We start from the raw sequence: 26539 nt of genomic DNA on the forward strand, positions 1-26539 counted from the left end.
CTGTAATTGTTTGTATTTAGATATGCAGTATACAGGCATACTGATTTGAAGTTTGGCTTAGAATAGAATAACAGAGTTGAAAGAGACCTTGGAGAAGTGGTGGGATACGACTGGTACGTCCCGGTAGGGGGGTACTCGTGCCTGCTGGGAGCACCAGGTAGCATTCCGGTACAGTGCTCCGGAGGGCCCACCCGTCCACCCACTCTCCTTTCCGCTATTTGAGCTGATCAGAGCTTTTGCACACGCGCTTCGCCACGCAGCTGGAGCGTCGTGGGCAGTACGTATGCATGCACATGTTGCGCGCATTCACATGGTGGTCGGGCCCCGTTGCAGTGTACCGGTTGCAACGGGATCCAGAACCCACCACTGCCTTGGAAGTCTTCTAGTCCAATCCCCTGCTCAGGCAGAAAACCCTACACCACTTCAGACAAATGTTTATCCAACATCTTCTTAAAAACTTTCAGTGTTGAAACATTTACAACGTCTGGAGGCAAGTTGTTCCAGTGATTAATTGTTCTGTCAGGAAATTTCTCCTTAGCTCTAAGTTGCTTCTCTCCTTTACCAGGTTCTACCCATTGCTTCTTGTCCTACCCTTAGGTGCTTTAGAGAATAGCTTGACTCCCTCCTCTTTGTGGTATCCCCTGAGATATTGGAACACTGCTATCATGTCTCTCCTGGTCCTTCTTTTCATTAAATTAGACATACCCTGTCCTGCAACCATTCTTCATATGTTTTTGCCTCCAGTTCCCTAATAATCTTTGTTGCTCTTCTCTACACGCTTTCCAGAGTTTCAACATCTTTTTTACATTGTGGCGACCAAAACTGAATGCAGTATTCCAAGTGTGGCCTTATCAAATTCCAACTATCGCTTATTTATTATTGAATTTACGCACCACATTCTTCATCAATTCCCACAAGCAATGCTAAAGAAAGTGGCACATAAATTCAATAATAAATAAGCGATTGTTGCAATTTGGCAGTTCATAAGAACAGTATGGACATATGGCTTGGGAACCATATGATACCCACTTTAGGCTTGGAAACCTAGGATAAGCTGTCCAATTGTCAGCTTGGGAACTAGACAGATACCCACACAAGGCTTTGGAACCTCAAGGAAGAAGCCAAATTACAGTCTTGGGCTCCTGAACCAAGAAACCCACTCGTGGCTGGTATTGTACAGTTATCAGGTGTGCCCCCTATGGTGATGGGGTTGCTGGGTCAAGTGCCTGAACTCATAGTGACAATGTCACCATGGACCAACATAATATAATAGTAGTAATGATGTCTATATAAAACAAACAAGACGAAACAATAATAGAATGCATGTGATGCTGCCACACAACGTCCTCCACTTTGTTCCTATTTTTAGGGCTTTAGACATCAGCGATGAAATACCAACTCTATTTTTTTAGGTTTGAAAGATGCTCTTTCTAATGGGAATGATTTAACAGTTTCCAGAAGGTCTTTTATTGTAAAAGCGTGCTGAAAATACCTTATTACAAAACCATCAAATTTACACTCAAATTTGTGAACTATTGGAAAGCAGGAGAATGAAATTTTATATTCGAAAACTTTTGTGTTGCTACGTTATTACGCACAAAGTCTCACGTTTCTAATACCTCTCCTTCCAGAGATATAAGAAGCCAAACTTTAGTCTTTTTCACGCTACAGTCATTTTTGGCCAACTGTGCTCCAAATTATCTAGATGGAGATCGCTCATGAGAATGTTTTTATAATTTTGTTTAATAGAGCAAAGAAGTTGTACAAGATGGCCAAGTTTTATTTCTCTCAATAAAATATTGCCCAAGATATTCTATTTCAAAGTTGCTGAAATCTCATTGCGGTATGGGGTCAAACAAATGACTATATCTCCGCAAGTATTGCATCAGCAAACATAACACTTATCCAAAGTTCATTGGGGATGCGGGTGCATGTTCACACCAAATTTCATCAAAATTCATGATGGTCAACCTGGGAGCCTCAGACCATTTGACATGGAATGACCCTGATATATTGTGTTCGGAAATTTATGCATTTCAGATATCACAATCCCCAAAAAAGCTAGCTTCAAAAACTGGGAGGGAAACAGAGCTAATCTGATAATTCCTGAACACAGATGTCAGGGGAAGTAAGCATAAAAGTGATGAATTGTGTCATGATACAAAAAAAGCATAAATATTTGAATCAGATGGGTTACAGTTTGTGCCATGACATTACTACATGCGTATTATCATTTTGATGCAGTTGTGGTTTGCTGGGATGCTTATTCTGGAAAGGGGGAACAAGAGGGTCAGGACTGATTAAAGATGCCACCCCTTTTCTGTATAACATATATTATGCCACACACAAAAGGGCCATGATAGGACAACCCTGCTTTTGTCGTTCTGACAAAAGTAGGATAATCCTGCAGACCCTACTAGGATTTTTTAAATTAGATACAACTTTCAATTTATTACTAGGACTTTAATATGTAACACTCTATGTTCTGTAATTCTTTTACTATAGACTGGAGTAGAACTGCTACTAATGGTTTAAGGATGCAGAATATTAATCAAGCTGTATCCAATTCTTCACATTCTTTACAATCCAACAGTAACTCTACTAATTCCACATCGATGCTAATGAGCAATGATTATTCTGTGCAATCAAATGGTAATGGTATGTATGTTAAAAGTATTCTTTATGAGCAATAATGTTTAATGTAGGCAGTACAAAATAAGAGAGATTGAAGAATGAATCAATTGTTATGTGATAGGACTAGATTAAAATCCTTGTAAGGCCAAACCATTTTTATATTATAGAATGCATTTTTGTAAGGGTATTAAATTTTATGGGTATTTTTTTAAAATACAAAACATCTATATTATTGTGATATGTTCACCAAAATGCATTATGGTATGTTGGCTACTACTATGTGCTGCCACAATATTTAGCATGGTTAATATAGTAGGACAGTATTTTGAGTTTGAAAGCAACAAGACTGCTTGAAGCATGCAGGGGTGTAATACCTGCCTACAACCCCTTAATCCAAATGCATGCTTCCTAGAAATATGCAGTGGGAAAGAGGGAATTGCTTTAAGGGGTTGTAGAAAAGTACATGTATGCCTCCATGTCCTCTAGAGTGCCTTTGCCACATTTGACTTTGAAACGTTGTTCAGCCCTAATTAACATTTATTACAGGGAAAAATATGGCCTTTTTCATAGGCTGTTTAGTTTTAGTAATCAATAGACAAGGGGTTTTTTATTGGACAACTGTTCAGAGTCATTGTGAGTCAGGGTCAAAAATTTAATAAATATAAATAAATAAAAATCCGGAAAGTGAGATTAGCATCCTAACAAGTACTTAGGGAGTTATGGGAAAGGCCTCTCCAGGAGTTAATTGAGGGTACCTATGACATCACAGGAAAACAGAACTGAGGCCCAGTGCTGCATCATAATAAACTTTTTTCTTTTAATTTTATATTTCAGAAAGTATATCTCGGGGAAAAAATGGTGTTTCTTTCCATGTAAAGAATAGTGATGTGCAGCTTCCTGAGTTTTTAGTAAAACAGCAAGTCTTTCATGAAAATGATATATCCCACAAAAAGTCTTGCATTTCACTGAGAAGGACTTCCCAAAAAAAGACCCTGCAATTTATGGAACCATTATGACTTTTAAAATATTTTCCATTATTTTACCAAATAATATACAGGTTTATTTTAACTGTTACACATAATGTGAGAAAAAGAAAGTCATTAATGAACAGGAGCAAAACTTCAACTATTTCCCCTTTTAATACAATTGATAGATATTAAAAATAGCTTTATGGATGCAAAACATGAACAACTGCTTATTTGCTCCTTCCCTACTCCAAAATTTGAGTTGTAAAAGTTTTTTATATACTTGACTGAGTTACAAATAGCTCAAACTACAATGCAATAATGCTATGTTAAAACAGATACAAATAAGCTAAAGTCTGAAAAAGATGCAAATACTGACTTTCTGAATAATGTGCATGGCATTATAACTTCCTTTTATCAGGATGTGATCACAGACATTATATTTTTATATAGAGAAAGCTATCTGTCTTTTGGTTATCCAATAAATTTATATTTATTTCCAATTAACTGTTAATATTATTTTGTATAAAAATAAGCCTGTCCTTTTGAAGTTTTACTGTAATTATTGTACAAACATGAATTGCTTTATTATTCTTGCATACAACTGTATCTGTATCTGTAAATAACTTTAAAATGGTGAAATTAAATAAACAATCTAACTGTAAATATGAGTTATGCAACAATGAAAACTGTTTGCTTTATTGTTTGTCAGTATTACAACTTCCTTATGAAAAGCTTGACGGGGAGGGGGGGGACAGAGAACTGTGGTTTTTAAGAAGATAAATGGAAAATGTACAAAGTATTTTGGTACAGAATACTGTCACATTATTAAAATGAAACCAATCTGGGTTGAAGATTGAAACAAATACTTCAGGTAATGCCACACCTACAAGTATATCATTACATTTTCCAAAGGGAGAAAACAAGGAGAAATTGGTTTCTTAATGATAATTTGAGAAGGACTGAGATTTATAGTTTCCAAAGAGGTGGTTATGGAAATACATCCATACAGATCCTTCAGCAAACACAATTCACTATTTATGGGCAGCACAGTTGGGTTTTCAATCCATCTGCCAGAGATACTTTTTAACAGGAAAAAGGAATAGAGACAAGATAGTTAGAGAAATTGATAGTATTTTCACATGACTTGACTTCTGTTGGAAATTTCTTCCTGAATTCTTGTTATTTAAAAACTACCTAAAATATGACTCCTTGCATGCAGATTTACAATCTACTGTAAAAGATACAAAGATAAAAGATGTAAATATTTGGAAGAGAAATATATGAAAGATCTGATCTTTTTTCTTAAACATAAAAATGCGTGATAACAAACTGAATACTGTCCCAGGTGAAATTGTTTTAATTTCTATTTATTAAAAAAAATGAAAACAGCATGTCCTTAATTACATATTAAGATTTATTTTGATTTATTAATAGATTTCAATAATATTTTAAAGTGTTATTTACTTGTCTATTTAGAAAATTATGCAGTATATTTAAAATCTTTACAGTTAGAATACATACATACATACATACATACATACATATTTAGTGTCACAACCCCTGGTATGCCCCAATTATGGGAGGAAGCTAACTGCTTCCATTCTCTGTCCATCGGCTCGTCACAAGAGACCATCCAGAAACCCAATATTTTTACAAATACCACACACACACACACACACACACACAACACATATAGAGTTTGAACCTTTATTCAACAATGCTTTACTAAAAATTGTTTTGGATATCTAGTCTGCTTCACATTAAAATAAATTGGAAAACAGCTGAGATCCAATTTAGTATTACCAAACTTAATCTAGTAAATATAACTGAGAACCTGCAATCTTGCTGCAGTACCAAAGGTCTTAATTTCTAGTATAAGGTGACCAGATTTTCAGATTGGTAAAGAGGGACACCTTTGACCGCGGGGGGGGGGGGATTAAAAATTTTATACGGAGCAACAAAAATTTAACGCAAAAATAGTATTGTAATATTTTTTTTATTTCAACATAACTACAATTTACAAATATAAATTGTAACTGTTGCCAAACATCAAAATTTTGATCACGTGACCATGAGGATGCTGCAACGGTCGCTAAGTGTGAAAATGGTCGCTAAGTATGAAAAATGGTCATCAGTCACTTTTTTCAATGCCATTGTAACTTTGGTCACTATACCACCTTTCTTGCCACAGTTCTTAAGTGAATAACTGCAGCTGATAAGTTAGTAACATAAGTGAATCTGGTTTCCCCATTTGACTTTGACAAAAGGTCACAAAAGGCATTAAAATGACCCCAGGACACTGAAGCCATCATAAATACGAATCTGTTGCCAAACATCAAAATTTTGATTGCGTGACCATGAGGATGCTGCAACGGTCGCTAAGTGTGAAAAATGGTCATCAGTCACTTTTTTCAATACCATTGTAACTTTGGTCACTATACCACCTTTCTTGCCACAGTTCTTAAGTGAATAACTGCAGCTAGTATTTTGTATTTTGGATAGAATCTTTTTTTAAATAGTCTAAGACAATTTAAAAAAAAGAATCCACACAGAATAAATTGAAGTAAAACATTTCAAACTATTCCACAAAGAATAAATTTAAGTAAAACTATTTTTAAAAATTCTATGCACAATATATTTCAAAGTATTGTGCATAGAATTTTTAAAAATGGTTTCACTTCAATTTATTTTGGATAGAATCTTTTTTTAAATAGTCTAAGACAATTTAAAAAAAGAATCCACACAGAATAAAACTATTTTAAAAAATCCTATGCACAATAAATAAAATATTATTTTAAAATACATTAAAAAAAATAAAAGAAAAAACCCGGCTCACTTACCAGCAGGCAGACACTCCAAGTCAATCCAGAACGATATAGATGTTAATACAAAGAACTGAGCAAATTAAAATGGTGAAATTAGTCAGGGAAATATTTTTCAAAGAAACTTTGCCACCATTTTTTCCACACGAGCCGACCTCCAACCTCCGTGCCCCTCCCCTCCGGAAAATCCAGGAAGGAATACTCATGACTTCTCTAGCCAAGTATTTCCTGGAGCTTTATGGTACTGGGTCATTTTTTCTTATAAATGAGGTAAAAGGGGCGGGGGGGGGGTCCGTTTTGTTGCTTTAACGTTTTAATATCTTCAACGAAAATACTGAGACATAGAGAGAGGTAGTTAGACAGAGTGTCTTTTGTCTTGCCCCAGTTAGGATTTCTTAAGCAAATCCACTGGGCTTTCAACATGAAGCCAGAAAATCGGGACTTTTTTAAAACACCCCGGGATATGGGACAAATTGTTAGAAATGGTGACTGTCCCGCCGAAATCAGGAGGTCTGGTCATCTTATTCTAGTATAAAGGTGTAAGATAAACCTTAAATAAATGACAGAAATGTCAGAAAGAGTGCAGCTGCCACAAGTTACATTTAATTGGACAACTAATTGCAAAAATGTCAAACAAAGCTTCACTAGTTGCTTTAGATAACTCCATGAATATTTTCCATAGCTTTTCAGTGGTGGGGAGGGAAGAAAGTATGGAAAAAAGAAAACATGATTTTCAGAGAAAACTTATGTCTGTTCCCAAGCTCAGGCTAAAGGAATGCCTTATATCCATACCACCTATCCACCGCTCATGTCTTTGGACTGGACAAAAGCAGCTCTAGGTAAGACATTGATTCGAAATAAATATTCCAGCTTTAAGTACTATAAAAATATTTGTTCAGATAATATGGTATTTTCCCAGACATGGGGGAAAATCTAAGAAATCCACAGCAAGGCAATCTTGTTATTAGGACTACTCAAGATCTCAGAAAGTTCTGGGAAGAAGGCGGGGCTTAGCAGTGAGAAGACGGAGTTTCAGGCTATTACTGAAATTCCCCCATTCTGAAGGAAATGGACGGGTCATTTCGGATCCTAGCTGTCCCGGAGAGACAGTGAAAGGTTAGGGGAGATCCAGTGACCTCAGAGACGTTCGCAAGTCTCTGGGGGGGCTTGGAATTTAACCCCTTTTTGCCAGCTCCTTCTGGATTAGCTGTAAGCTAACCGAAACTGCAGGTTGCCCCTAAGAATGGTGGAAGTGATTTCAACTGGTAAGCTGATTTTATTACTCAAAGAGACACGGTCTGCATTAAAATTTAAGCTAATTGAAACCAAAGAACAGAAAAATCTAGCGGCGAATTGGTTTTTTTTAATGGATTTATGGCTGGTGATTACCCTATTTCTTAAATGTTTTTGATGATATTTACGTGGATAAAGGAAAGATTACTTCAACATTCCCTCTGACTCTTCTTAAGTGGGTTGTAAACCAATTTACTACAATTCGGCTTTTCACAACCTGACACTTTTATTGCTTGGCTGTGTTGGTCTAAGATCAGATAAGATCGCACAGCTCCCAGCGTGTTCTTACTTGCAAATATTTTAAAGCTTCTAGCTCCGTCACAACATGGCGTCTATACTTGCTTCAAATGATTCCTTTCAAATGATTTTCTCTGCATTTCAAAAGTTGTTTGACTCATATGAAAGATTTGAAAAAAACCTGGACTTTTTAACATTAAAATATGAAGAAAAAAGTGAGAACGTTGAATGTTTGAATGTTCCTGAAATACAAATGAAGAATGTCAGAAATGAAGTCTTTCAACTTGCTGACACGCTGGGCGTCTGGTTTACTTCGGAGGGAGAAAGAGATACAACGCTTGAAAGGGGGGCAGCCATACAGAAGATTTATTTCAAAAGACAGAGCGCAGGAGGAATGAGAAGCATTAAAGAATCTATACTTTATGAAACATCATTTGCAGAATTTTCGATACCACCCTTGAGAATTAAAGACAAATTGAAAAGTTTAACAAGCCTAGGACAACGTTATTATTACATCAGAGGCATCCTGAGCAAAAAGGTGCGAAGATACTCCTGTTTGGACTTGCTTATAAAAACATTTGGTAAACCTGATCCGCGAATGGTAATAGGACTAAGGTTTTGTTATTGGAGAGACATAGGCTGATAGATGGAAGAATACAATTTAAAATTAGCTAAATCTAATTACTCTTATTTGTAATAGACATAGCTGAATAATAATTGATATTGATAGTAATGTATATAATGTGGAGTTGATATGATAAATAATAATTGGATATGAGAAGGGAAGATTGGAAATATTTTTGGACCATATATAAAGGTTATTAATTACAATAATTATCACTATTAAAAATAGAATAAAATATACACAGTTAAATGTTAACTAATATGGGGAAAATGTTACGATATACGATATAATTACATAAAGAAGGGAGAATGATAATAAACTATACTGTATGGAAGATGGAATTTTTGGTATTAAATATTATGGATGTTCGGTTAAAACAGGATATGAGGATTTGATGTTAATAGAGGATTTTACAAACAAGTAAATGAAATGTCAGCATGTGGTTATGGATTAAATCTTTGGCATATTTAAGGATGAAGGATATTTAAATAACTGTAGTCAACTAAAAGCGGAGGTATAATGATGTCAATATGGTAAACATTTGAGTTAAGATATTTGAATTAATATGAATTAATGGAAGAGATGCACCAAAACATGTTGTAACCAGCTGATATACTTTTTTTTAATAATATATACCTGTGTTCCTTTTTTTCCCCTCTCTTTTTGATTTTTTCTGTTCCCACTGGTGTAGGTATGTATTGTTTAAGATTATTATTATTATTTTTAAAATAATAATTATAGTCAAATGAAAATGGATATATGATGATGGTGATATGTATGAATATTTGAGTTAAAATGCTCGAATTAACATGAATTATGTTTGTTGACTGTGGAAGAGATGCATAAAAGTCTATTTGTAACCAATTGATACACTTTCCATAGCATGTAAAGAAAGATGTTGTATTTGTTTTAAATTAAAAAAAATTAATAAAAAAAAAAAGATCTCAGAAAGTTCTCTACTCTCCAGGGATACATCTCAAGATACTAGGAAAAGCCACCATTTGAAATGTATCCAGCTTTATTAATATAAACAATTTTTTTCTTGTTTTCCTGTTAAAAATGTGTAGCTGACTGAAGGAGAAAAGTCCCTTTACAAATTGGATCAATATTTTTAAAGATAGAAAATCAAGTACTATTTTCCATTGATGAAAGAAATGTCCTTCTGGGTTCGGCTCCAAGTGAGGAAAAAGACACTGGAGACATGGAGGCTGCTTGGAAAGATGGTTTATTGGTGGACAGGACCACATGGCTTGAGTCCTGAACAGAAAAGATGATCACATGCTTCAATGTTGGTGGAGAAAAGAGAAGGGCAAGAAAGAAGGGCTGAGATGCTGAAAATCCCTGGTTGTATGCACTCTCTGGCCTTTGATCTTGAGCTTGTATTCTGATAGGTTGTCAGACTCCCATGGGGCCATGCAGGGACAACTCTCTAGGCTGCGTTTTGAATCCAGGTTTGGTTGAGTTCTCAAATGCCATGTGGTCAGTTGAGTAAAAGGGCCAATATTATCATGCCTTAATTCCATCCCCCTGGAGCTGAAGTGGAGAACTCTTTATTATGTAAAAGGACTAGCTTGGCCTTCTTAATGGCCCATTGACAAAAAGGGCAGGAGGCAGGAAGCTGCAGGAAATTTCTCTTTAAAACATTTCTCCCTTTCACATCCAGGGAAATATAATATCCTGCCTTTTCAAAATTTCCTAGGATATTTCATTTCTCTGGGAGAGGGCTGGGTGATAACTTTCCACACCATCTCAGCAACTAGTACTGCTGAGATGAAGTCTTAACTGCATCCTGTAATTATCTCTATGCCTGATACTTAAATTTACTTTTATATTCTTACGACTTAATTTTGAGCTATTTCTTAACACAGACACACAGAGATTATTTTGTCATCATACTAAATATATTGCCCCATATATTTATATTTAGTTGTTTCCTATAAGTTGTAGGAAGTTATCATCCAGCCCACTCCCAGAAAAATGAAATATCCTAGGAAATATTGAAAAGGCAGAATATTTATCTGGATGTGAAAAGAAAGAAACATGTTTTAAAAGGCAGAATAGCTGCCTGTAGCTTCCTGCCCATCCCCACTTTGTCAATGGGCCATTAAGGTCAAGCTAGTCCACTTTACATAATAAAGGCTTCTCCACTTCAGCTCCAGGGGAATGGGATTAAAGCATGATAATATTGGCCTCAACTCACCACATGGCATCTAAGAACTCAACCAAACCTGGATTCAAAACACAGCCTAGAGAGTTGCCCCTGCATGGCCCCATGGGAGTCTGACAACCAATCAGAATACATTTCTTATACAGGAACAGGAAACAGAGAGGTGGAACTGAACAGGTTATAAAAAGCCTAGCAAGCCCCTCCTTCAGCCCTTCTCTCTTCTTCTCCACCAACATTGAAGCATGTGATCACCTTTTCTGTTCAGGGCTCAAGCCATGTGGCCCTGTCCAACAATAAACCATCTTTCCAAGTAGCCTCCATGTCTCCAGTGTCTTCCACTTGGAGCCGAACCCAGAAGGACATTTCTTTCAACACAAGTATTAACAGAGCTATCATTAGCAGTGCAGTAATTTTAAACCTTGTAACTCTATATGCGCGAATCACGACCTGCATAACACACAACTTCGATCTTCAGAAGAGCCACCAACTCGCTCCAGGGGATCCTGGTGACGCAAAATAAAGGCGGTCTGCAACCATTCGAGTCCTGACAGCCTCATAAAGAAACCTCTAACCTAATGGTAAAAATAAAACGAAGGGCGCTCTCCCCCAACCCTGAGCCTATACTTCCTCGATTAAAATCTCTTCCCGTCGCTAACCTGTATCTGAAAAACGATGTCAATATTTTAAGCTTTAAGGCTTTCTATTGAACTTTCAGGACACGGCTAAAAGCGCGAGAAACCCTGTGATCGGCACAAAGACTCCTTTGCTGCAACCTTGCAAACTAGCCATTGGATCCTTAGAGGACAACATCGACTGTAGCATTGGGCAAGAATTTGGTGGGTTGGTTTTAGTTTTGGACTGCCGGGGGGCGGGGGGGCGAAGAATATTTCCTTCCGATAGAATAGCTTGGAGAAGCAGATTGCCGCTAGCTGGAAAATGTGAGCCCGTATCAGCCTTTGGCAGGTAAGATCGGCATCTCTGCCTATGACGCATTGGACTTACGAGGAAGAGGGGTTAGTTTGCGATGAAGTATCTAATAAATAAGTATCTACTGAGAGCCAGATTCGATGACCCTGGGACCTCTTCCTAGTCCTGCTGCGTATATTTTTGTTTCTATCTAAATATTTATGTATCATAATGTTTTGGAATCACTTTCACTTCGGTATTGGAGGAGCCCAGGACATATGGTCTATAATGTGTAATGTTTTCATATTATGTCACAAAGGCTTTAGTTTTTTCTGCTCTCCTAATCAAATTCTACACAATTGTAATGCTCATGATTTTATGACGATTTGATCCCTTTCTGACATGTTAGGTTATGTTCCCCTTAAATTCTCAACCAAGACCAATGTATCAGAAGGACTCTAAGATGGAAAAGGAGGACATTAAGTCTTCAAATGTGAATCCTGTGGTTTATCTTTTATTTTCATTTTATTATATAAGTCATGCTGTTGCAGAAAATGACAGGCATTAGACTTCTCAGGATACAGGAAAAGTTTATTTGGCAGCTAGGTTCAGAAAGCTAGCCCATGGGTAGCATTGCAAGTTCTGAACTACCTTAATTATCGAAGCACGCATTCTTATACATTCTCAAAAGCATTGCAACACGGAAATACTTAACACATTTCTTAGTGGTTACCTTGAGAAGAAAGCCTTATAAGGAGATGGGGTCTTCTCCTTTTTGTTTATGGAGTACGTGTCATTAACGAACTTTAATTGAACCTAGGACTCTTAACATAGATTTTGATATCTTGTGGTTAGGCACAGGGTTCCTGCTTCTATTGCAAGTTCCAACTCTGTCTATGTGGCTTTTAATATAGAAGTATAGGGGCTCTAAGAGGCTGTCCAGCTTGACCCAGTAGGTTTCACATTTAATGTCCAAATCTCACTTTACGGCTGCTTTAATGTTATTACTTGCAAGATTTACATACCACATTGTAAATTACTCATGTTAAATTTAAAAAGTGAAAATGTTCAGAAAGTTATATGGGTCCTTATCTAAAACGCTTCCAGATAGAAATTTAGTGGTTTTTTTCTTGAGTAAACAAACACTATTGTGCTTGATGTGATAAACTAAAATTTCTTTTTTCTTCTAAGGCATGCTCCACAAAACAAGAAATGGCTGTCTAGATTCACACATAGGAAAACAAGATAAATCTTGAATTTTAGCAACTAGGCTAGTTTGTCTCCGTATATTGATTAATTTTGGAACTACATTTTGCAAAAATAGGTTTGAGATCTGTCATGACTAATAGAAGCAGAAAATGTACTAGAAAAACTGCCATAGTTTTAATATAGTTTATATAAAATTGCAGCTGCTTTAAATGCAGAAACATTTGGACCACACATCTTGACCAGAGTAACGCAATAGATGCAATTTACATAGACTTCTGCAAAGCCTTTGAATCAGTGATGCACAACAAACTGTTGTTGAAACTAAGTTCTTATGGCATCTCTGAATCCCTGCACAAGTGGATAGCAGGCAACAAATAGTCAAAGTAGGTAGGGCCCTATCAAATCTGGTACTAGTTAACAGTGGTGTCTCCCAAGGCAGCATTTTAGGACCCACACTCTTTCTGCTTTACATCAACAACCTATGCCACTGATGGCTAATCTTTTTGGTGCCAAGTGCCCAAAGCGTGTGCACACAAATGTGCGTATGTGTGCACACACAACCCCAGAATGAATGCGCATGCGCCCCACCCCCTGTCATATGTGCATGTCCCCCACGCATGTGCTCCACCCTCCCTCGTCCATTTTTGGCTTCCAGGTTGGTGCCGGAGGCCTTCCAGGTCCAAAACAGGGCATGGGATGTCTTGTGCAGCCCCCCCCTCCCGTGCCCAGTTTTGGCTTCTAGGTTGGTGCAGAACCCCCAAATGCAATGAGAGTGCTCCTCACACATGACCTCCACCTCCCGTGCATGCGCACCTCCCACATGCAGCCTGCCCTCGCGCATGCATGGCAGAGACCTGAAGACCAGCTGGCTGTCATGAGACGTGTGCCCATGTGCTGTGGAGCTGGGCTGGGATGACAGCTGGCATGCCCACAGAGAAGGCTCTGTGCTAGGTGTGGCACATGTGCCATAGGTTCACCATCAGGGACCTATGCGATCATATTAAAAGCAGCTGCGTCCTCTTCACCAGTGATATAAAATTATTTAACACCACTGACCAATGCTGCTGCCCTACAAAGCGACTTTGACAATGTGTCAGAATGGTCGTGCAATTGGCAACTCCAAATTTCAACTAATAAATGCTCTGTCCTACACATTGGCAATAAAAATCAGAACCCCACATACAAGTTGGGTGGAAATGATTTCGTAGACAACCCTCACTCTGTCAAGAACCTAGGATTACTCATTTCAAACGATCTAAGCCCCAGAGCTCACATTGCCAAAAAGGCATTAAGAGTTGTTAACCTGCAGTGTTACTTAACCTGCAGTAAATACTTAAATACTTATTTTTCGGAGTATAAGATGCACCTTTTTCCTTCAAAAAAGAGGCTGAAAATCTGGGTGCATCTTATATACTGAATACAGCTTTTTTGCCTCCTGAAACCCTGCCCCTTCACCAAAATGGCAGTGCATAGCTTGTAGGAGGCTTTCAGAGACCTCCTGGGGGCTGGGGAGGGCAGACATGAGCAAAAATGTACCGTTTTTTGCTCAATTGTGCCCCCCCGATCCCCAGGAGCACTCTATAAACTTCCTAATGCCCTTATTTGACAAAAAACGGGCCATTTTTGCTCATTTTTGCCCCCCCCCGGAACATTCTACAAGCCTCCTAAGGGCTATTCATGCCCTTTTTTTGAAGAAAAAAAAAACCAGCGTGTTTTCACAAAAACGGACCGTTTTTAAGAGGTTTGCAGAGTGCAAAAACTTTTTTTTTAAAAAATTGCCTATTCAAAACCTTGGTGCCTCTTATACTCTGGTGCATCTTATACTCCGAAAAATACGGTAATTTTGCAAAGCTTCTTCTCTGGTAACACTGTATTGCTAACTAGGGCAAACAAAACCTTTACCAGACCAATTCTTGAATAGAGTTTGTCTTCCTGGAATCCACATTGTTTATTGGACGTTAACATGATTGAACGGGTTCAGAGGTATTTCATAAGAAGAGTACTCCACTCCTCACAATAGAATTCCCTATGCCACCAGGCTTGAAATGTTGGGTTTGATCAATCTGGAACTACGCTGCCTGCAGTTCGATCTAAGCATAGTACACAAAATTGTCGGCTATAATGTCTTGCCTATCAACGATTTCTTCAGCTTCAACCACAATAATACACGGGCAAACAATCAATACAAAATCAAGGTAAACTGCTTCAAACTCAATTGCAGAAAATACAACTTCAGCAACAGAGTGGTCAATGCCTGGAATGCTCTACCTGACTCCGTTGTTACAGTCTCAAACCCTCTCAGCATCAATCTCAAATTGTCTACTGTGGACTTCGCTCCATTCTTAAGAGATCCATAATGGGGGAGTGTATGTGCACCAGTGTGCCTACTATTCCTCTCTTGCAGTATGTTCTGAGTTAGGCTTCCTGAGAAAGCACAAATCACAAGCTTAGTCCCCAAAACCCTCTTTTATTTATACTGCTGTGAATTATGGTCATTCACAGACCACAAGGCTTCACAAACAGTCCATGAAGATTCTGACAGATGTCTGCTCAAGTTGCCATAATCTTTCAGGAGAATGTTGATAAGCACCCACTTTATCTCCCTTGAAATACTGCCGAAGTCCCAATTAGTTTTGCAAGGCCAAACTTAGCACAGAGTCAAATAGAACTTCTCAGAACTTGAACTGACCACATGAACTAATTACTTCCTGCAAAGACTCATGTCCCATTTGCTCCTCTTATGGGAAGGGCCAATTATCTCCAAGCCTTACTCTTGAGTCAACCCTGTTTTCTTAATTGTTCTTGCCTTCTGACAGCTCTGTGCATTTGCGCACAGGCTCCCACTGTTCTTCTGCCTCGCTGATGTCAGATTCTTGGGGCAGCACATAACTACCAGATGGCCTTCACACCCTTTCTGCCTCCAACACAGAGCCCTCGTCCGAGCCTTCCCCAGACTCCAGGACTGGCCCATCTTCCTTCCCAACCTCCTCACTGTCCAACTCTGCTGCCAGCTCTGAGGGGCACTTGCGGACCATAACACAGTACCCATTTATCTGCATTTACTTCCTTTGATCATGTTTATGTTCATACCTATTCTTGTTATCTTGTACATGTTTGACAAATAAATAAACACTCAGTTGCTTTCTTTGTTCAAATTTTCATATGAATTTAAGGGGTTTTATCAGAATGTTTTATCAGACAGAAATATTTCAGTGATTGATATAAACAATATATATATGTGACCTGTATTTCAAAAGATCAGATGGCCCAAGGTAGCAGCAATTGTTTAGTATTTTGTTTCTCTTTCTGCCCATTTGGTGGTCATGATAGATTTTTGTAACCCGGATCTAGCATTGGAATGTATTGGTGATTTGGGAGGGAAACTCTGGAATGCAAGTGTGCCATCTGGAGCCAGAAACAATTCCACTCCAAGGTAACCAACGCTGAGAAGGTACAAAGCTAACAAAATAATCCAGTTGATTGGTGGACAAAGGACTATGGGAGGATGGGGGGAGGGAAATTTATCTTATGCTTTTGTGCATGAAATGTTAGAATTGGATTTTCCTCTTCTCTATCCACATTGCTTTTTAGTAAAGATACTCTTTTTTTTAATAGGAATTTTTTTTATTTTTGTTACATAGACAACATAATCACATAACAATAGAAAAAGAAAGGCAGAGGGACCACACACACAAAAAAGAAAACAAAGCCCATCCCATACAGTATGTCATTTGATTACAGGTGTTTTAACCTTTATCATTCTTATACATTCGTTGTTTCATTTAATAGATTTTGATTTCGTATCGTTTCTTACTCCCCTGCCTGTAGCAATCCATCCCTACTACATTTCCCCCCATACACACACCCTGTATCTCTCTGTTATATATTTAATAGACACCACAATAACCTAGGGTTAAAAAAATCTAGGGCTCTCAGACATCACTTCATTCATGACTTGTAGGAGTGGGAAGGTCAGTGTTTCTTCAAATGTTCTGTAAAATTCCACCGGTAGTCCATCTGGTCCTGGAGCTTTCCCGTTGTTTTGTTTTTTAAGTGCCTCTGTTAGCTCCATTGTTATTTTACTTTCTAACATTGTTCTAGTTTCATCTGGTACCTGGGGGAGATTGGCATCTTGTAAGTACTTTTTAACTCGTCCCTCCTCCACCTTCTCTTGTTCATAGAGTTTAGCATAGTAGTCTTGTGTAATATTTTTTTTCTCAATATTTCCATACTGAATTTCTCCTTGTTTATCTCTTAGTTGAAATATTTTCTTTGTTTCTCTCTCTTTTTTCATCTTATATGCCAACCACCTGCCTGGCTTATTCGCATTTTCAAAATAATTCTGTTTGGCACCTCTAATTTTTTGTGCCAGTTCTTCCTTTTCTAATAGGTCCATTTTGTGTTTAATTATGTCCATTTTTATTTTAACATCTTTTTTTTGTGGTGCTCTCTGTAGTTCTCTTTCAAGTATTTTATAGTCGTTATCTAAAGCTTTATGCATTTGTCTTTTCTTTAAGTTTCTCTTCCTTGTGTAATCTATTGTCAAACCTCTAATAACAGCCTTCATTGTGTCCCAGAGATTCTGCAACGATGTATCTTCTTTCCTATTTTCTTTTAAAATAGGAAATGAGTGGCTACTGTAAAGATACTCTTGAAGAATAAAAATGTCTCAGGAGTTTCTTTTGCTGGCTAGCATATGGGACGGCTGACATTAAGCCAGTTCTCTCAGTAATAACCTATCTGGACTCCACGAGGAGGTCATCCTTGAGATGTCAATTGTGGCCAAAGATGCAGAGGAGAAAAAGAAGCCGGGAGAGATCCTGGCTTGGGAGGAACCAGTACTTCTTCAAGGTGGAACATGTACGCCAGCAGCTGGCACAAAGCAAAGAATTGAGAAGTCTGAGCATCCATTTGCAACCATAAAGCAGAAAGTGAGGGAAGCCGTGTATCAGGGGCTGAAGACCCACTGGGCGACAAATGTCGGTAAGGCAACAGAGGCCAAAGTTTCCCTTATCCCTGCCAGGGTCAACATAGTCCAAGGCAGTAAATGGAAAGTGAGGTGACTTGCTGAATGGAATGACCCCACTGAGTGGAAGATTGCAATTGCTGGTCGCATCCCATCCATGAAGCAGTTGAGAGAGAAGTTTGGAGGGATGGGGTAACAACGCCAGGAACCACAGGTGCCACCACCTGCCTATGGATCCTGAAAACCGCAATGGTCTGGCGATTCCCCCTCCTACACTCCAACCAATGGCACCAGCTGCTGTAGCTGAGACTGGAGTCCCAACATAAGCAACAATGACCTTTGCCATGCCTCTTCCTCCACTGCAACTGGCAGCACCAAATGCACAAGCAATGGTTGGGGGCTTGACACAACGGCTTGCAGCCGGGGTCCTAGCACCAGTGGTGGCAGCTGGCATTCTACCTCCTGGATATATTCTAATATGGAAGATTGGCAGACACCTCCCTTGGTGGACCAAGCCACTGAGCCCATTTCTGGCTCACGTTTTTCACCATATGGGACGTTATAGGGTGATGTACCCAGATGACACGAGTTGGGTCCATGTCATTGTGGTCAACCTGGAGGAGAGTGCTTCAGAGTGGTTGGTGTCACTGCATGACAAAGAAGCCCCAGAGATTGATGACCTTGATGCTTTCATGCAAACCCTACTAGAACGATTCGAGGACCCTATGGCAGCTCAACATAGAAGCCCGTATGCATTCCCTAAAGGAAAAGAAATGACAAGTGACTGAGTACATCCAAGACTTCTGCCTCCTGGCCAGCCACCTAGGAGACTGGCCTTAGCACTTGCTAGTTCAACATTTCAGAGACAGGTTAAACAAGGATCTGTAGCAGAATTACCTGCCCAGGGAGTGCCGTGAACATGGTACCGCATGGCCATGGAGGTGGAGATTGACCTGATGGAGTTCCATGAACACACCGGGCATGAGACTTGACCCCACCAACCAACAGAGAGATGAGCAGCTCCCAGGGGAGGGAGGAGGGCGTTTACATCCAGAGGAGGAAAACCCCTCCAGAACCTTGTAGAGTTCTTCCATCCATTCAGTGAGGGGGACGAAACTCCACCCCCTGTGAAGACTAGACCAGTCTTCTATAAGAGCAACAACGAAAGAGAAGATGACCTGATGGGAAGTGACACAATCATCCCTGATTCCTAGGGTGCAAATTTTGGTGTACTCCTCAGGAGCAAAGTGGACCATTATGACCTGGTTGGACTCGAGGTGCACCAGATGCCTGGTCAGTCCCCAAGTGGTAGAGAAGCTAGGAATGAAGCTAAGGGAGCCCATAGCATTTTCCCAGCTAGACAGTTTGGAGTGCCAGCGACCTCCCTAATTGAACCTGTGAAGCTAAAAGTTGGGACCCACATAGTGATTTATTGTGACCCGGGGATGTCAGAGACCATGGTCCTGGGCCCAGCATGGTTGAAAAAATGGAGCCCATCTGTCAATTGAGACAGAGACAAATGGCGGATGTGAAGGAAAACATCAAAATAGCATGAGTTAGGCAAAGTGCTAAGAAGTCGCCACGCGCCTATGGTTAAGAAAGTGAAAATAGAAACAGCCAATACACTAAAAGAGAGTAATAGGTCAAAACTGCTGATTCCCAAAGAATATTGTGACCTGGTGGAGGTTTTTGGTGAGAGGTAATCAGACACGCTTTTTCCCTACTGTCGCGCACTCACATTTGTGAACCGGTAGGGAAGTGGATCCCACTGCTGGTTTACCCCTGTTTGAGTGGCTACTGTGATGGAATTTGTGCCTATGCCAGAGTTTCCTTAAGTTTCCTTCATCAACCTCTTTGGCTGAGTGGATGAGTACAACGAAAAGCTATCTGGCCTATAGTATGCAAAGGCGGAGAAAGGGAAGTGCAAAAGTGACATGCTGACAAGAAGGAGAGCACCCCAGAGAGAGTTTAGGATAGGGCAGGAGGTGTAGCTGTCCATGAAGTTCCTGTAGATGGGACAGCCTTGCAAGAAGTTGGGCTCTAAATACATAGGTCATTTCCCCATTATCCAGATTGTAAATCTGGTGATAGTGGAATTCAAATTACCCAAAAATCTCAGGCATATTCACCCAGTGTTTCACTGCAGTTTGTTGAAACACTGTCATATGTCTACTTTTAAGGCCAGCTTTTAAGCCACTGTCTCCCCCCCCCCCCCCAAGGGTAAGTGGAAAGATGCATTTTGAGGTCAAAGAAATCCTTAACTCTCAGTACCAAAAGAGGAAGTTGCAATATTTGGTTTTGTGGAAAGGGATTCCCTTAGTGGAGGCAGAGTGGGTGGTGGCAGGGAATGTCCGTGCTCCCAGGCTTACTCAGAAGTTCTATGCAAATGATCCAAATTGATCCCGATAGGATGATTGTATATAAAGACTAGTGTATGAATAATGTTTCTTTCTGGAGGGTTGGCATGTCATGGTTAACTCGCTAGCAGCCTATTTACAACCAGAGAACAATAATGGGAGGGAGGAGTGAAGGCATTGTAATATAAGGGTGGTATGGGAGGGAAACTCTGGAATGCAAGTGTGCCATCTGGAGCCAAAGACAGTTCCACTACTAGGATACCAACTATGAAAATGTCCAAGATGAGCAGATTGTTCTTAAAACAACCCAGGTGCAAACTGATTGGTGGACAAAGGACTATGGGAGGACCAGGTGGGGGAAAAGGGGAATTTATCTTATGCGGTGACACACAGAATGTTAGATCTGGCTTTTCCACTTCTGTACCCACATGGCTTTTCAGTAAAGTATACTCTTGGAGAATAAAAATGTCTCAGGAGCTTCTTTTGCTGGCTAGCAAATTGGGATGGTTGACATTGACTTGATCTGAATATCTCCTTAGTGTTGCTCACTACTGCTTTAATAATACAATATGTGAACCCAGTCACTAATATTAGGCTGATGCAAATCATTTGATCACTTGTTTTGTATCTGTTGAAGCCACTAAGGAGGCATTTTAGCTGGAAAATGTGTGTGCTTTAAATGTCTCCAAAGTCTTGTGAGGAGGTACAGTTTGCCATAAGATACTTACAAGATAATAGAACTTTGAAGCAGTCATGCTGAGCTTCTGTAGATGCTTCACAACTTCCCAGAGCAAATTTATAGGAGAACCTTGCCTGCCAGCAAATACTTTTTTGGAAATGATTTGCGCTTGTCTACTGTTGTTTGTGATGTCCTTTTTATCAAAATCATGGTTGTGTTTATAACTGTATTATAGGTAGTAATATATTAAACAAATCGGGAGCACTGATTCATATAACTGCCTATTCAAGATGTACATCTGCTACAGTATTTCCACCTCCCCCCCGCCCCCCAGCAAGATCCTTGTAAGGATAAATGTAAAAGAAATCCCATGCAAACTGTCTGAGATTCCTAGAACAAAAATGGAACAGTAAAATCCTTATGTTGATAAATTATTTAACAGATATTTATGCACACAAGTACAGCTATTAGCTGTAGTATTTTAATGTGGCATAGTAATTAGCAGTGGTAGTTATTCATATGAAAAGATAAGTTTGCTTTCATATAGATGTATATAAGTTGCAAGGTATCATTTTGACTGCACCTGGTATCTAGGCTAAATGGGAAACTCGTATCTGCTTGTTTTTTTTTTATTTATTTATTTATTTTTAATAAATGTTTTTTAATTTTAGTTGAAAACAGGTACACATCTTTCTTTACATCTGTAGAAAATGTATCAATCAATTACAGATAAGTTTTGGTACATCTCCTCCACAGTCAACCAACATAACTCATATTAACTAAAGCATTATTATATATCCATTTTCATTTAACTGTAATTATTATCTAGAAATATTGATGAAAGTAATAGTCTTGAACAATCCCTGCCCACACCGGTGGGAGAGGAAAAAAAAAAAAAAAAAAAGGACAGATAAAAAATAAAAATTAAAATAAAAAATAAAAATAATAATACAAAAAATAATACAAAAAAAGACAAAAACGACAAGAGACAAGGCAGGAAAACAAAACAAAACACAGGTGTCTATCATGAGAAAAAAAAGAAGTATATCAACTGGTTACAACATGCTTTTGGTGCTTCTCTTCCATTAACTCATATTAATTCAAATATCTTAACTCGAATATTTACCATATCAACATCATTATACCTCCAGTTTTAATTACCTATGGTTATTTAAACATCCTTCATCCTTAGCTATACATTACATAATTAATCCATAACACATGCTGACAATTCATTTACTTATTTGTAAAATCCTCTATTATCATCAAATCCTCATATCCTATTTTAGCTGGACATCCATAATATTTAATTATATCATATATCATAACATTTTCCCAGTATTGATTAGCATTTAATTGTATGTATTTTATTTAGTTTTTTAATAGTGATAATTATTGTAGTTAATACTCTTTATGTATAATCTTCCAATTGTTAGTTATCATATCAACTCCACATTATATACATTACTATCAATATCAATTATTATTCAACTATATCTGTTACAAGAAAAAGCAATTAGGTTTAACTAGTTTTCAATTGTATTCTTCAATCTATCAGCCAGTTCCAAATTATATATATTACTATCCATATCAGTCATTATTCAGCTATATCTATTACACATTAAGGTAATCAGATTTAGCTAGATTTTAAATTACGTTCTTCCATCTATCAGCCAGTGTCTCTCCAATAGCAAGATCTTCTCCAGCCAATTGCCACGCGTTGGATAAATTTACCAAATGTTTTCATAAGCAAATCCAGACAAAGATATTTTGGCACCTTTGGACTCTGAATGTCAGTGATGAAATAATAATGTTGTCCTGGGCTTGTAAAATTTTCCAAATTAACTTTAATTCTCAAGGGTGGATTTTCCATTCCTCCTGCGCTCTGTCTTTTTAAATGAGTCTTCTTTATAGCTCCCCCCCTCCTTTCTTCCTCTGAGATAGACCAGACACCATTTCTCACATTTTCCGTTTGTATTTCAGGAGCATTTAAACATTCAACGATCTCAGTTTTTACTTCATATTTTAAAATCAGATGATCCAATTTTCTTTCCAGCCTTTGATAAGAGTCAAAAAGTCCTCTGCATGTGGAAAAAAGAATCTGAAATGAAATCTTAGAGGTATTTTGGGACGCCATGATGTGTCGTAGTTAAAAATTGCAAGCTCTCTTTTTTTCCCCACAGACTTCTTAGTCTCTTACAGGCTGTGCACTGATCGTAAACAAAGCCAAGTAATAAAGTAATAAAAGTGTCGAATCGTGACGGGCTAATTAGTAGAAAATAAATTTTACGATCCACTTAGGGAGATTCAGAGGGGGGAGGATGTCGAGGAGTTTCTTGAAGCATTTAAGAAGTAAAGTAACCACCAGCCATAAATCCATTAAAAAAAGCCAATTCGCCGCTAAATTTTCCTGTTCTTTGGTTTCAGTTATCTTAAGTTTTTAACGCGAACATTCTCTCTTGGATAATAAAATCAGCTTACCAGATGACATCACTTCTACCATTCTTAGGGGCAACCTGCAGTTTCAGTTAGCACGCAGCTAATCCAAAAAGGAATTGGCACGAGGAGTTAATACCCCCCCCCAGAGATTTGCGGGTATCTCTGAGGTCCTGGGTCTCTCCTCACCTTCACTGTCGTCTACGGCAGTGGTCCCCAACCCCCGGTCCGCGGACCGGTGCCGGGCCGTGGAGTACCTGGCACCGGGCTGCGCAGCGGCTGGGGGCCATGATCGCTGCAGCGGCCGGGGGCCATATTTGCAACTTTGTAGTCCTCATGAACGTGCCCTTTCTCTGCCCCCCCCGCTGCCCCAGATGTGCGGGGCTGGGGGGGCGAGGGGAGGCCCGATCTCCCCCCCGCCCTCTTGCTCTGCTCGCCCCGGGAGGGAGGGGGCGGCGGCAGCGGCCTCGGCCCGAACTTGGGATGCTGCTGGCGGAGGCTGCCTGGGAGGCGAAACTTTGTCCGCGGACTCGCCCGGCCCGCCTGCCCCGTGGAATGACGAGGGGGGGGCAGGAGGGGGCGGCGGCGCTGCATTTTCCTCCCAAGGAGAAACTAAGGTTGCAGGGGGGAGGGGCGCAGCGCGGCCGTTTCGGGGGAACTTGGGGAGCTTCGCTGTTCCGAGAGGCGCTTCGCGCGCAGCCCCACCCAGGTGGGAGATGTTTTCCTCCGCCGAGGCGGGGAGGGGGGGCTTTACGTAAGACTCGCGGCGCAGCTCTGCCCCCCCTCCTGGAGTGTCACCTGCCTCCCGCCCCTCCCCCCCGCCGCTCCGCCGAAGCGCTTTTTGCGTCAGGCCGGCGGGGCTCTCGGGGGCCCTTCGGCCGCAGCCCGCCTTCTCCCCCTCTTTCCTTCATGGAGCGCGGCGCGGAGGCCCACCCCCTCGGAAGCAGCCGGCCTCCGCCGCGCCAGCCGCCTGCCCGCCCGAAGTAGGACACGGCGCCATCTTTTCCCCCCGCCGAACTGCAGCGAGGAAAAAGGGCTGCCCGAGCGAGCGGATCGCGGGGTCGGTTCCCCCTCCCTTCCCCCGGCAGCCGAGGAGGAGGAGGCGGGGCGGCCTTGCGGGCTGTCGGCCTTGGCGTGAAGGAAGCCCCCCCCCCCCCGCCCTGCGGAACGCGCGCCCAGGATGGCCGCCTTCCCACCCGCCGGTCCGGAAGGCCAAGGGAGGCTCGTCTGACTGGTCCGCGGCGATAAAAAGGTTGGGGACCACTGGTCTACGGGACAGCTAGAGTTCAAAGAACCCGTCCAAAAATCCTTCGGTATAGAGGAATTTCAGGAGTAGCCTGAAACTCCATCTTCTCACTGCTAAGCCCCGCCTTCTTCCACTCGTATCTGCTTGTTAATAGCTGCTCTTTATTTTATTTATTTTATTTATTTATTTATTAAATTTTGTATGCCGCCCACTCTCAAAAGAGACTCAGGGCGGCTTACAATAAAAGGGAGAGGGGATATAAAAAAAATAAACAACAGTTTAAAATTACACAACAGTCACAAATCTGAAGTGGGGCTGGACAACTCAACAGCCACAGGCCTGCCGGAACAGCCAGGTCTTAGTCGCTTTGCGGAAGGCTGGAAGGGTAGTGAGGGTCCGGATCTCAACGGGGAGCTCGTTCCAGAGGGCCAGAGCTGCAACAGAGAAGGACCTCCCCAGGGGTGTCGCCAGCCGACATTGGCTGGCAGATGGAATCCAGAGAAGGCCTAGTCTGTGCATTTTGTCTGTTGGCTGTTGCCAGCAAGAATTGCAGTTCTGTGTGTTAATGAGCAAATGAACCACAAGTACTAACGGATGCTAGAGAGAAAGAAAGGCACTCTGTCAACCCGCACAGTACCTAACCACACTTTTCATGTTTTGTAAGGGATTGTGAGGAGATTGGAAATGAGGAGCAGGAGCAATTCTGGAGTCCGCCTAGATGGCTACGCTCGGCTTGTTCAACAGACAATTTTGAATTATCAGGTGAGTATAGTACATTACCGGTTTTGATATGGCACATTTCTCTAGATTTGTTGACTCTATAGATAAATGTCCTGTGTCAGATATTTGAAGTTATTGCCCTATTGCATGACATCCAAAGCCTAATTTTTGGAGGTGGGCCTAATATAAGCCCTACCCTGAAAATAATTCTAGGGGAATGGGTGTGGCCAGCACGGGAGGCAGCGAGCGCGCAGGGGCTGATGGTGTCCATCAGCAGCTACAGCCCACCAGCCCGTTGGCACAGCACGAATACCTAAAAGTCCAAGCTTGGAGGCAGAGGTGCAGGGAGGGAGAAGATAGGCGATCCAGATGTGCTACTCTGCTGCCTAACTCATGGGAGGCTTGTGCGATGGCAGAGGCACCAGCAGCAGGTGGAGGCAGAGCAATGGGGAATGAGGGAGGCAGATTCCGATGCCCTGCATGGGTGTTTGTTTGGCGCAGCAGCAGGCAAGCTGAGAGATGGTGGGGCAGAGTAGGTGATGCATTGGGATCGCCATAGCCTCCACCTGACTCTGCTGCACACTTTTCACCCAGGAGACAAACCTTTGTCTGCTTGCAAAGGGGACGGAGCTAATCACTCCTTTTCAAAATGTCCCCTTTGCAAGCACACAAAACTTTGAGTCTCTGTCATTTCTCCATTTGGGCGAAAAGCGTTTGGTTGCCTATGGGGTACTTGGGAATGGAGTAAATTGTAATTAGGACAGTAATAATAAGAAACTATAAAACAACTAATATTTGAAAAACCAGTATAGCAAAGAAAGTAGTAAGTATATTTATTTAATTCAGTCTGGTTTTTAACTAATGCACAATATTTATTTATTAGATTTGTATTTATTTTATTTATTAGATTTGTATTTATTTTATTTATTAGATTTGTATTTATTTTATTTATTAGATTTGTATTTATTTTATTTATTAGATTTGTATTTATTTTATTTATTAGATTTGTATTTATTTTATTTATTAGATTTGTATTTATTTTATTTATTAGATTTGTATTTATTTTATTTATTAGATTTGTATTTATTTTATTCATTAGATTTGTATTTATTTATTTATTTATTAGATTTGTATTTTATTAGATTTGTATTTATTTTATTTATTAGATTTGTATTTATTTTATTTATATTGATATATATTTGATTTGTTTGCCACCTTCTCATCTGGAGGAGACTATTGAGATGGCATTGATTGTGTTTGTTGATTACCTTTAG

General features: G+C 40.0%; 2 protein-coding genes across 5 annotated transcripts in view; both read left to right on the plus strand.

The window, feature by feature from the left end:
* ADGRG2 (adhesion G protein-coupled receptor G2) overlaps positions 1–4216 on the plus strand; it is a 101912-nt gene extending 97696 nt beyond the window's left edge. The window contains exons 24-25 of the mRNA XM_032226981.1: positions 2506–2658; positions 3469–4216. Coding sequence (XP_032082872.1) covers positions 2506–2658; positions 3469–3650 — 335 coding nt within the window. The 3' untranslated portion in view covers positions 3651–4216. The remainder of the gene's footprint in view (positions 1–2505; positions 2659–3468) is intronic.
* A 6848-nt stretch (positions 4217–11064) lies between these two features.
* PHKA2 (phosphorylase kinase regulatory subunit alpha 2) overlaps positions 11065–26539 on the plus strand; it is a 117444-nt gene continuing 101969 nt past the window's right edge. For 3 of the 4 annotated variants that reach the window (XM_032226965.1, XM_032226967.1, XM_032226968.1), the window contains exons 1-3: positions 11065–11324; positions 11462–11582; positions 25210–25307. In XM_032226965.1, the coding sequence (XP_032082856.1) occupies positions 11322–11324; positions 11462–11582; positions 25210–25307 (222 nt within the window). In that variant the 5' untranslated portion in view covers positions 11065–11321. Of the gene's footprint in view, positions 11710–25209; positions 25308–26539 lie in introns of all 4 variants that reach the window. The other variant, XM_032226969.1, reaches the window with a different exon arrangement.

Source organism: Thamnophis elegans, chromosome 11 (assembly GCF_009769535.1).
Source record: "Thamnophis elegans isolate rThaEle1 chromosome 11, rThaEle1.pri, whole genome shotgun sequence".
In the NCBI taxonomy this organism is placed as follows: Eukaryota; Metazoa; Chordata; class Lepidosauria; order Squamata; family Colubridae; genus Thamnophis; species Thamnophis elegans.